Source organism: Hypomesus transpacificus, chromosome 3 (genome assembly GCF_021917145.1).
Source record: "Hypomesus transpacificus isolate Combined female chromosome 3, fHypTra1, whole genome shotgun sequence".
NCBI lineage: Eukaryota > Metazoa > Chordata > Actinopteri > Osmeriformes > Osmeridae > Hypomesus > Hypomesus transpacificus.
Window position 1 is genome coordinate 1,580,664 of NC_061062.1, and position 11,289 is coordinate 1,591,952.

Here is an 11,289-nt window from a genome sequence, read left to right on the forward strand (position 1 = left end):
TCTTTCCCCTCCTGCTTCAAATACCTCAGCATCGCGCTCATGCTCCACTTGTTCCCATAATCCTCCACTTCAGGGTCATCGCAACTGAAAAAGAACAAAGAGCATTCAGGGTCTGGCTTCCTCCCACGGCACCCTGGCGAATGAGGTCCCTGCAACACTGCCCCTGCTCTGACCCACAGAGACAACAACAGCGTTTGTCTGGCATTCCACAAGGACAATACAAAACCCCCAATCACCAATCAAGGGATGAATCTGTTTCACCTTTCATCACTAGCCCAACAGACAGCCTTTCATCTGGAGAGAAACTGAAAGGATGACTCGGCGGGGGAGCTAGAGAGCAGCTGCTGTCTGGCCCTGGCTCACCTGACGTAGGCTTGGCTCTTCTTGTTGACGCTGTAGTTGGTGAGGTGCATGAACTGGTTCTTGATGTTCTTGGTGGCTCGGTCGTACTTTACCGTGGCAAACCTGTGGGCATGAGACACATGCTTTACAACAGGAGAACGTCATAACAACAACACGCGTGTGAGACACGGTACCTGACGTGCATACACATGAGGCTGACACTGGGGCATGTCTGGGCATGTTTGTCCATCTGTATTTGACAGGAATGGACACCACATGTAGAGTAAAGTGAATTCCTTGGCATGTACCACAGAGAGTACCTGACCTCCATTAAAAACTTAAAGGAACGCCAGGAGATAGAAACAGGTTCGGGAGTATGTTCCGCCTCACAGCTTATTATCCAGCAGAGGTCAACTAAACAGTCATTCTGTCCAGCAGAAACATCCATCAGTCCCAAACGTAGACCCGCTCTAACCTCTGAGCCAATGGAAAGCTCCATTTGAATCCACCACCTAACCCCAGCTTGGGGGGCTGAGCTCAGAGTGGAGAGCTCCCTCTGCTGGTGCTCAGAGTGGAGAGCTCCCTCTGCTGGTGCTCAGAGTGGAGAGCTCCCTCTGCTGGTGCTCAGAGTGGAGAGCTCCCTCTGCTGGTGCTCAGAGTGGAGAGCTCCCTCTGCTGGTGCTCAGAGTGGAGAGCTCCCTCTGCTGGTGCTCAGAGTGGAGAGCTCCCTCTGCTGGTGCTCAGAGTGGAGAGCTCCCTCTGCTGGTGCTCAGAGTGGAGAGCTCCCTCTGCTGGTGCTCAGCTTCAGCTGTTAAACCTACTTCGTTACTTGTGTGTTCCCATGCTCATGAAATGTCTAAGTGAGATCTTGTTAAGCATATGTACACACCATGACATGAGCCCTGCCCCCAGCTCACCTGGTCAGGCCCCGCCCTCAGCTCACCTGGTCAGGCCCCGCCCCCAGCTCACCTGGTTAGGCCCTCCTCGTACAGGTAGATCGCCAGGGGGTCGTAGGACGTCACCAGTACATACAGACGCACATCAAACTTGAAGTCTGGAATGAAAGCACCAACGGAACAAGATCACTCACCATACTATACTGTACTGCACTGTACTATACTGTACTGCACTATACTATACCGTGCTGTTCTGCACTGTACTATACCATACCGTGCTTCCCTGCACAGTATAGTGTAGTATAGTTTAGTATTGTATATTATGTGATCTTGATCTCCTTCATACATACGCACAGTGGCTGGCATTAGAGTGAGAAAGTCATTATGGAGAATATATTTTGAATTCATCATGATCAACTAGTAGCCACATCCCAACAAACAACCCTTAAACTGATCTACCATGTGGTCAGCGGAGAGCAGGTCCTGGCCTGAGGGCTAATAACTCACCGTCTATCAGTAGAGGGTTGTTAATGTAGCGAGACACCAAGATATTCTCATCCAGAGGAATCTGGTTTGGCTGCAGATAACAATAGAAGGTATTAGGCCACGTTACAGAACAAACAAGCTATCTGCTCATGCTCGGTGCACCTGGGAGGAACACACATCCTCAACGAAACTGTGACCTCTGCTCTCTGATGGACCAGGCCTGTCCGCAGCATGACTTGGGTCTGAAAGCCTGATGCTGTGAAGGAGCTGGGTCATTTATGAGGCTAAAATGCAGAGCAGGTGGAGAAGCTGAATAGAGATGGGAGGAGCAGCTAACCTCAAGGCTGGCTCGCGTTCAGAGAAAACCCAAGAAATGAATGTCCTTCTCATCCAAATATCACCCTTACATTCTTTCCACTGTTTTATAAAAATGCCTCAGAAGAAAGAAAGAGAAAAAACACAGATAGGTTGTCCAAGACAGGGAACCTTGTGGAAAATATCCAAAGCCAAACCCTTGAAGTGTGTGATTTACTCGACAATGCTTAATGTCTATGACACACACTGTTTCATGCTTATTATCAAAGGAGTTCTAGTGCACCACCCCCAACAAGCAACTGCCCAGATTGTTTCACTTACAACAAGGTTTCCTCAGGTCACAAGCTAACCCTGTGAGGTTTGGAAAACACTTAGAATATTAGTCCTGTTCTCCCAGCATTAATGCTGGGCAGTTGTATATCTGACGTTTGTTCCTTACATTGCTGACCAGGTAGATCCCTCTGCCTCTGGAGGAAGCGACAGGTTTGATGATCCAGGGCCCTTTGTCTCTGGTGAAGGAACCTGAAGAAGGAGGCAGGAGAGGACGGACAGGCAGTGAGAGAGGTAACCGGATATCAGTAGTGACTTCTTGTGTTTACATTTACAGTGAACCGTGAGAGTAAACAGATGTTAGTGGACTCGTGGTGGACCAAACAGTAGGGAATAAACTTACAGCAGAATTCTTGGTACTCAGAGGGAAGTACAAACGTCTGAGGAACGATGTGGAAGTTTTTGAAGCCATGAGCTTGCTGCATCCGCTGGATGTTTTTATACAGTCGGTCTTTGCGAGTCAGTTCATATGACCTGGAAATGCACAAGGGTATTGACCTTTACGCTTGAAATGCTTGCGTTCTCCACAGTTTGGATGCTGAGAGAAATAAGACCTTGTACAAACACAATAGCAACAAGACTCCTCCTGCATGGCAGTTTGATTCATTTCATGTTTTAAGACGGCCCGGTTCCAAACTAAATGTACTTTGCTGAGGAAGCCAACATACACATAGCTGATTTTAGAGGCTTTAGAATGGCTGAGCGGTTTGGAACTTCTGCAAATGTACCGCAGATGATGGTGCTGTTGAACACAGCGACGTACCTGGGGAAGTGGTTAACCTTCTGGAAGTCTTGAAGGCTGCGTAGCAGGTAAGGCTTAAGGTGGGACCCTGTCCACATGAGGTTGAAGTCATTACTGTTTGGATGGACCTAGAAAACAGACATTACCTTCAGGTCCACAGCGTAACATTAAGTATTAACACAAGATACTAGCTTGAAGATAAATCTGAAATGCATTACGTATTTATTTTGTTGCCGATTAAAATTAGATTAAAATAATATAGATAACTCAAAATATATCGTTTTATAGGTAGACTGATGTCAAACATACTTTCCAGTCTCCACAGAAAGTCCTCAGCATCAGTTTACAACATCTGATCTCCCATGTGCAGTTTGGTTAGAGTAAACCTGGGGCTCATATCACAAAACTCAAGCCTCGCTCTTTCAAGGCTCGCTCTTTCATTGATATCAAAGCGATGACCAACTATTTCCCTCACTGTCACAGTATTTTACACATGCTTTGTTTTATCTCTACCACTCTGCGCTCTTTGAGAAGAAAAAGCAAGTTTGCCATGGCCTTTCTCTCGCGGCTATGAGAAAGACAGATGTTAGCAATACGGAGCTATTAAACTCTGGCTCAGGAGAGGCTGTGGCAGACACCAGTCCACCTTTGATGATGAGTTTACTGGGAGTCAAGAGGCATTGAAGTGAAATGAAAAGGGAATGAATCGTACGTGCGTGGATGGAGCGATAATGGTCAGTGGGCTCCCTTGTGAAATAGAATTAACGCTTCTGATGGCCAACTGTCTGATTCATGGGTGCATTCCCAGGCTTGAATACAACATTAGTATGACCCATACCGCATGCAACACTGCCAGAGAACCAGACTGAGAAGTCATTCTATGCTCAATCAAGACTGTATTGTACTAAAAGGCTTGTATTCTTCTCCAAACCTGTATGGAGAGTATGGGTCAGTGGTTAGAGCACTTAGCCACGGATCATGAGGATGCCGGTTCAAATCCCCTATATACGATCTGTCACTTTAGATAACAGCATCTGCTAAATAACTACATTATTAAATGTTACCTCATGGAAGCCATGATTGGTCAGTATACCGCGTACCAGGCGGCTCTCTGTCCGTACGATCTTAAAGCCCAGGTTGTACTGTTCTGCAATAAAAATAGAACTTTATTACATGACTATCTCAGCACTGGGAGAATGGTAGAACATTTCACCTGGACACTTTAATTCAGCATTGTTTAGTGGTGGACACATGACTGACAGAAGTACCTCCAACAGAGCGCATGTTGACATCTTTAGAGACTATGGCTTCCGCATAGAAGACCACAACTGGTATTTTCCTGCTACAGCCACTCCATGCAATACAAATATGGTCCCTGAAGATGTAAACACAGAGAATGATAAATAACAGTATGTCTTAAATAAATAGGGAGTAAAATATCTTCTCTGACTTTTGTCTTTCTGCTCCAGTGAAACCAAACAAAGTCAAATGAAACATAAATCATAAAAAGGGGGCCCTGCTTGGGAAGCCCCATCAGGGCGATAAAAAACAACAACATCCATTACAAGGACTCGTTTTGGATTAGTTTAAAGTCCTGCATAATACTGCATGATGAGCTGACCTCAGTTTAAAGGAATGCATTCAGTCAAGATGTTTACTCCAGCAGAGAAGATACAGGTCAAATCACACACAGCCACACAGGATTCAATAACAAACCCGTCAACTGGCAACCGCCATGGTAAAACTGCACTCAGAATATCTGATAGAGCCAAACACAGCCTGCCTATCTGGAACTGTAGAGCAGATAAGATGGCGTGCTGATGGAGTAGAACTCTATCAGACGTGGCCATTCTGGATAAGGATGGGCGAGGCGGGGAGGTATGTAAACAATAGATGCTCCTGGCTCATATATCCAGAAGTGTCCGACAGCAGAGTGGCCCTCGTTAGACATGGTCTACTGTTTCATGTAGACTACAGAACCAACCAGAAACATAGTAGAGATTGACCAGGAAGGCTGTTGTAAATATGCTTGTAAAATAAGGGCTCAGGAATGAATGAACAGGAAGGTATAACAACAAACACATTTGATGTGTGGTGGCCAAAATTATTTAGGAGTGGAGGCAGTTATAAGAGTAAATAAAACCCTTTTGAAATTAAGATCCTACAGTGTAGATGTTAGAGAGTAGCCTATGAGTCTCTAGTCCAGAGAATAGGGAGTTTAAAGGAGATCTCGTGGTTATACTGTCCAGGCAGCCTGTCCACGAGAAAAACCCTTCATCCTACTGAAGACCAGCCTGTGACAGTCAACTGGAGGTCAAAGCTAGTAGTTCAAATAGCCAGGGCTACTTTAGGACAAGGGAGGGAAGAAACAAACAAAGTCCTTCTTCAGTTCTTAGTTTACAAAACTTGATGGAAATTGTTCAGCTATGTCTTTGTTTTGTCTCTTAAAACGTATATACCAAATATGGATGATTAATTTAAGTCTGGTTAAGATTAATGTGATGGTGGTTTCTCTATAACCTTAAACAAGTTTCTTTATCAATGCTCAGAAAATACCAGACGATAGTCTCAGAATAGCATAACCATGCTGAATGTATAGTCAAATTAGATATAGAGGGATATTCTAGCCTATCCTAGCTGGATGCTGTGTAAATCATTAGCAAACATCCCAGGTGGGTAAACCGCATGTTGAGTTCCCTTTGGAATCGAGTAATACGCTTCATTACAAACACGTCATCATTAGAGCCACGTACTCAAGCTCGTCCTCCGAGGAAGACTCCGAATCCTCTTTGACCCGGGTCACAGCTGGCATTTCCTCCACAGTGAGGGGGGGGAAGGAACACCTGATGAAACTTGCTTTAAGTCAGGTTGCTGGGGTTATACCTGGACACATCTTCGGCCTCCAACGTCGGCTCCTGTCAAGTCGATAAGACATACACAGTACATAATTGAGCAGAACCCTTATTCACACGCTAGCTAGTTATAGTTTATCTGCTTATGCTCATCACCTGGTTAAAAAAGACTGACTCAAGTTGGTTAGTATGTTCGATGATGTTGAACAAATATAGTTTGCTACTGTACGACTAGGCTAGCTATTGACCAAACAGACATTATAGAGAATAGACAGTTCTAGCTACTTTTCATTATAATTGTTAATAGCTAACTCTAGCGAGCTACTTCCTCTACGATTTAACGCCCCAGCACTGTGCTGTGTTAGCCTGCTAGTCTGTATAAGCTACCAGTAGTAGCCTACTGTACCTAGCAAGTAGACTAAACTGATTCTTGAAGCAAAATTTCAATCACTTGACACGTACTGTAATTGACAACAGTGCGGCTGATCCAAAACATACCGAAACATGCCAACATTGAATGCTGGTAGTTAGATGACCTATTAGCTAGAATACCATTGCTAGCTAAATGACAAGCTGATCTTGTAGCTAGAGAACATCATTAGCTAGTTAGCTCTAGTCTAGCTAACTGGCGTTATCTTCTTGTAGCTGCTGTTCTGGTTACTACAACAACTGACTGGCAACCGAATGAGCATGCGCACTATTTGTGCGAACCATCACATTTCTGTAAGTACATCGGGTTTTATTTCATACTGTTAGGAAGTCATCAACAGACACTAAAAAGATTCAACCATAAATAAGTCTAATAAATTCATGTTAATGAGCATATGAAATGGCTATTAGGATAGAAATTTGCAGATAAGCAAAATCCACTCCTGTCATCCCAACTGCTTCGGCAGGTGCTGGGATATAAACCGAGTTGACCCAACAACAGCACAACTCAATATTGGATTGGTTGAATAACTGAAAAAAGGCGGAACCTTCTACCACGAGACCATCCCCATCACACGAGATACACTTGTTTTGCTTAAAAATGGATTTAATGGTCACATTAACTCAAAATGGGCTGTGTCCTCCTCAAGTCAAAGACAAATATGCTGGCTGATCCCATTCAATAAACCATATTGTTCACGCACAGAAGCATATAGATAGATTCCAATAAAAAGTAGCGCTAAGTAGTTAATTTTCCAAACCAACACAGTGCACACAGTTCACCGCGGGGCACACAATAGAAGCTAAACGAATGACACTCTGAAAATGAATGGGCCGATTGGATGACGCCATGTTTTTAGTTATCTCATTGGCCGAATATTTGGCCCATGACATCTTCTGTTCATACACATATGTTTAAGGGTTATTGCTGGGTTTGCTAGGTTTATTGCTGTTCTTTTGTACAACGGTATGACCTTCTTGTAACTTGCCGGACGCATTCGTTGGTAAGTAGCCTAGTAGAGACTCGCGCTGGTTGCACGAGCGAGCATTGGTGAAAAACATTGGGTCGCTAATAATTGCAGAACGCAAACTGTACCGGACCATACAGGTAGTAGGCCAATTGGTCTCAGGCGATGTTATTTTTACTGTTAACAATTGTTTCCCAGACTTTTTCTTCGTCAAATCGTTCACGTTGTGTCTGATTTAGGTGCAGCCCGCTGAAGGCAGAAATGGGTCGGTTTCTGAATGTGCTGCGAAGTTGGCTAGTGATGGTGTCTGTCATTGCAATGGGAAACACAGTCCAGAGTTTTAGAGATCATAGCTTTCTATCTGAGAAACTATACACAGGAGCACCGGAATTTGGTGAGTACAGCACCGCTAGTTTTAACAATGCTGTCAAAAACCATTGGAATGGCATGTTATGATATCCTGTTATTTATTTATTATTTCTTGCAGTAAATGGTCTCCAAGCACGGACGTTTGGGATCTGGACATTGTTGTCATCTATTATCCGCTGTGCATGTGCAATAGACATCCAGAATAGAACGTAAGACTGCCTGCATTGAGCCTCTCAACTCAACTCTGACTGATGACTTCCTATCATTACATTAAACAGTCCCATATGCTGTGTGATACTGAGGTTGATAGAGCCCCTGAATTCTTAGTTGTGTGTCAATCCTCCTCCTGCAGGCTATATAACATCACCCTGTGGACATTTGTCCTGGCTCTGGGACACTTTCTGTCTGAAGCCTTCATCTACAAAACAGCACCTCTGACTATTGGTGTGATGGCACCTCTCATTGTGGCTAGTGAGTACCCCTCCAGTGTCACGCATTGTTGTATTAAATGCAATGGAAAACATATTGAGATATATATCGAATATCGTATCGTGTATATATATATATATATACCCTCGCCCATCCCTAGAGCTAACCAGCACGAAGGGTGAAAATACAGGGTGTTAATATCATAGCCTGGAAATGTAGTTAGCTATATAAGATGTTAGCACCCTGGCCGGTGCCTGTGGCGTTTTTGCAGCTGTATTTTTGTAGTTCTTCTAGCTAACAATCTCCGGAGACTAAGGAGGCCTACTGGGCTACAGGCCTAGTACTGTAGGTAAACGCCTGCAGGTTTGTGATGTTTGTGACTGAGACTAGCTAGTTAGCTACCGTAGCTAGTTAGCTATACCGTTATCTTCACCTCTTGCCACAAAACTTAAATTGTGCCTAAACCGTGCAATGGAACCCTCCTACCGAAACAAGCAACGCTGATAAACAGCAGATTTGACAGGGCCTTTATTATGGCATTTAACAGGTTAAATAATAAAAAAAACATGATTTTATTTTGCCTCCATTAGAAAACATTAGATATTACATATTTAGATAGAACAGCTTTGTTACAAAGTACAAAATGTGTAATGCTAATTTAGGTTTCCTAACATGTTGCCATAACATGGTGCTTGCAACTTGGACCTCACATGGAACAATTCACGGAGAAGTCCTTATGTGACAGGACAAAGAGAGCAAGAGAGTGTTTGTGCGAGTGCAATTTTCAGTTTGTGTGTCTGTGTGTGTTTATGTGAACACAGAGTAGCCAGACGGTGATCTTAAAACACAAGCAACACAAGGACCAGCAAAAAAAATATAATATATATTTGATTATATCCGATATTCACTATAGTTTTCAAATTTTACATCGCTGTCAAATTTATTGCGATATTATCGCTAATATTCGATATATCGCCCAGCCCTAGTTATCTCTAGCAATCCCACATAGTAGGTAGCCCAGTTAGCTCAGCTTTACTTACCAGTCCAGGGGTCTGGTCTGAAACTAGGAAGCAAAACGGAGCACAGCCGGCTTCTCCAGGTGACACACTATACAGGTACATTATATACCTTCTCCGATGTGCTGTTCTGTTGCTGATATATCCAGTTCTCCAAAAAACCACATGTACCGGCTGGTAACCAGCTACAGTAGTAGAGCTAGCTTGCTACCAACCAGTTACTAGCTAATACTTTGTCAGCGAATACTTTCCCTGTGTTTGTGCTGTTGAGCTAGTATTGTGGTGGGACTGAGAGATTATTAAAGCAATAAACCAGGAGAGGGGTGTCAAATGATCATAAGTCCTGTAGAGCAATCGATGCCATTCAATATCGGAAACGAAAGCTTGGAGTGGATAACACTAGGCGCCAGCCGCGAGGTGGTTCTCTGTAGTGATAGCGCGGATATTTGGTCACATGACCACCGAGTAACTGTCACGTGATGATTGCTAGATGACAGTCTTGCGTAGAGAAATGGCATGGTTGGAAAATGAAATGACCTTTGTCAACCTGTTTTAGTGTCCAACAGGTAACTGGACCTCACATCATATTAATACAAAAATACACTCAGCACATTTGCCAGGAATCTTTTTTGATGGCGAAAATTTCAAACATCTCTAAATGGCCAGGGGGTTTAGGAATGTCTCTATTCTCAGTCATGTCGACATCGTTAAATCCCTCTCTCATCCATAACGTTCCATAAGTTTTCCACCCACACAGTGAGAGGAGAGGGGAGAGAACAGAGAAACCAAAAACAGATTACAATAGAGTACAGTAGACTTTAGTAGAGTCTTCATCAATGATGCATACCTATTTTTGAAATAAATATTTTTTCAACCTTTATTTTCAAAACAAAACCTATTTTTGAAAGAAAATCTAAAATGTTTTTAAACTTTCCTAAAAATTTTCCCCAAATATTCTTTCAACCTTTCAATTTTTGGGGGGAGGTGATACATAAAATTAAAAAAGACTAACCTAATTTCCCCAGAAATGTTGTCCTCTCTCGTTGCAGATTACTTTAATTGCTCAAAGCTGGCATGCATGATGAAAATATTCTCCCCTTTTCCTGTGGCATCAGGTTTCTCTATCGTGGGAATGCTGATTGGTTTCCAGTGTATCTCAGAGCCTCAGGAAGAAGTCGGGTCGCGACAGAAGAAGAGGAACTGACAACATGAGGACTCGGCATGGTGTGTCTCCCTTCCCACCACCAGGGGGGGCTGTTGGTTAAACTATTGCTGCTTCTTGTCACAGGTAATGACTGAAGAAGTGAAACTAAACTTGTTTACATCTGGCCAGGCCAGTTTTTTTTTTGTTATGGTATTGTGTTCTGTAGCATACCTCATGTTTTTTTTTAATATTATATAATTGACTTCTGCAATGACAGGAAGAACAGTTGATATTTGCTTACTTATAATTCTGCAGTTGTAATTATTTTAAAATGTTGTTTATCATTATATTATTAATGTGTGGATGTATTTTATGAGCTTGTTTGGGAGATGTGTGCTGTAAACTAAGGCATCATTTGAGTAGATGATGAATTCATGGACATTTTTGTGCAGTTGGGACTTTTACCACTCGCTCAAAAATAGTGTCTAGGATGATTGACAAATTGGTAGTTTTAGTTTGACATGTTATTCCGGATCAGTCATGATATCTTAATGTGTGTGTTCTCAGCACATACAGTAGACTGGAGGACATGTTGCCTTCTATGGTGACAAACTGCTGAATTAAGTCTGGTGTGAGATGTCTGTGAATAAACTTGAATATCGGAGAACATTTTACTGAGGAGGTTCTGCCTTTATTTTCACCTAACCAACAGACATTACAGATCCAAGACACTGAGATTACTTTTCTAACTTCTACTAAACAATTCGTCCAGTAATGAGACTCTGTAATAATGACATGACCTGTCAATCATTAGTTATACTAAAGTGTCTACAAAAATAATATACTGAATTATTAGATTCACATCTCATAAAATTATACAATCAATACGTAATAAATGACTTGATAATTGTAACCACATTACATATCTTAAGCAGTTGACAGACTTATGTCACATTTTATTCAATAAGACA

The 11,289-nt window shown here is 42.7% G+C and overlaps 2 protein-coding genes across 3 annotated transcripts in view; one reads left to right on the forward strand and one right to left on the reverse strand.

Moving 5' to 3' along the window:
• The window catches only part of LOC124488575 (tubulin polyglutamylase TTLL5-like), a 10,201-nt gene extending 3,570 nt beyond the window's left edge, over nucleotides 1-6,631 (reverse strand). Inside the window, exons 1-11 of the mRNA XM_047051274.1 lie at nucleotides 6,426-6,631; nucleotides 5,865-6,026; nucleotides 4,380-4,486; nucleotides 4,176-4,258; nucleotides 3,133-3,239; nucleotides 2,713-2,843; nucleotides 2,479-2,561; nucleotides 1,746-1,815; nucleotides 1,312-1,396; nucleotides 364-465; nucleotides 5-84 (exon numbers count right to left, since the gene is read on the reverse strand). Of these exons, the coding sequence (XP_046907230.1) occupies nucleotides 5-84; nucleotides 364-465; nucleotides 1,312-1,396; nucleotides 1,746-1,815; nucleotides 2,479-2,561; nucleotides 2,713-2,843; nucleotides 3,133-3,239; nucleotides 4,176-4,258; nucleotides 4,380-4,486; nucleotides 5,865-5,923 (907 nt within the window). The 5' untranslated portion in view covers nucleotides 5,924-6,026; nucleotides 6,426-6,631. The remainder of the gene's footprint in view (nucleotides 1-4; nucleotides 85-363; nucleotides 466-1,311; nucleotides 1,397-1,745; nucleotides 1,816-2,478; nucleotides 2,562-2,712; nucleotides 2,844-3,132; nucleotides 3,240-4,175; nucleotides 4,259-4,379; nucleotides 4,487-5,864; nucleotides 6,027-6,425) is intronic.
• Nucleotides 6,632-7,230: 599 nt separating this feature from the next.
• Nucleotides 7,231-10,981, forward strand: erg28 (ergosterol biosynthesis 28 homolog). 2 transcript variants are annotated; one of them, XM_047050225.1, is made up of 5 exons: nucleotides 7,231-7,396; nucleotides 7,600-7,754; nucleotides 7,848-7,938; nucleotides 8,082-8,200; nucleotides 10,290-10,981. In XM_047050225.1, the coding sequence occupies exons 2-5, from the start codon at nucleotides 7,622-7,624 to the stop codon at nucleotides 10,376-10,378; spliced, it is 432 nt and encodes a 143-aa protein (XP_046906181.1). In that variant the 5' UTR covers nucleotides 7,231-7,396; nucleotides 7,600-7,621; the 3' UTR covers nucleotides 10,379-10,981. The 2 variants fall into 2 exon arrangements, with proteins under 2 accessions (XP_046906181.1, XP_046906186.1); XM_047050230.1 differs by lacking the exon at nucleotides 7,231-7,396 and adding an exon at nucleotides 7,408-7,500.
• The last annotated feature ends 308 nt before the right edge of the window (nucleotides 10,982-11,289 follow it).

What these genes read in the sequence shown, in the direction of transcription:
- erg28 (XM_047050225.1), top strand. Translation starts at nt 7,622, where the DNA reads ATGGGTCGGTTTCTGAATGTGCTGCGAAGTTGGCTAGTGATGGTGTCT. An exon ending in CACAGGAGCACCGGAATTTG is followed by an intron (nt 7,755 to 7,847) that starts GTGAGTACAGCA and finishes TATTTCTTGCAG; the next exon opens with TAAATGGTCTCCAAGCACGG. An exon ending in ATAGACATCCAGAATAGAAC is followed by an intron (nt 7,939 to 8,081) that starts GTAAGACTGCCT and finishes CTCCTCCTGCAG; the next exon opens with GCTATATAACATCACCCTGT.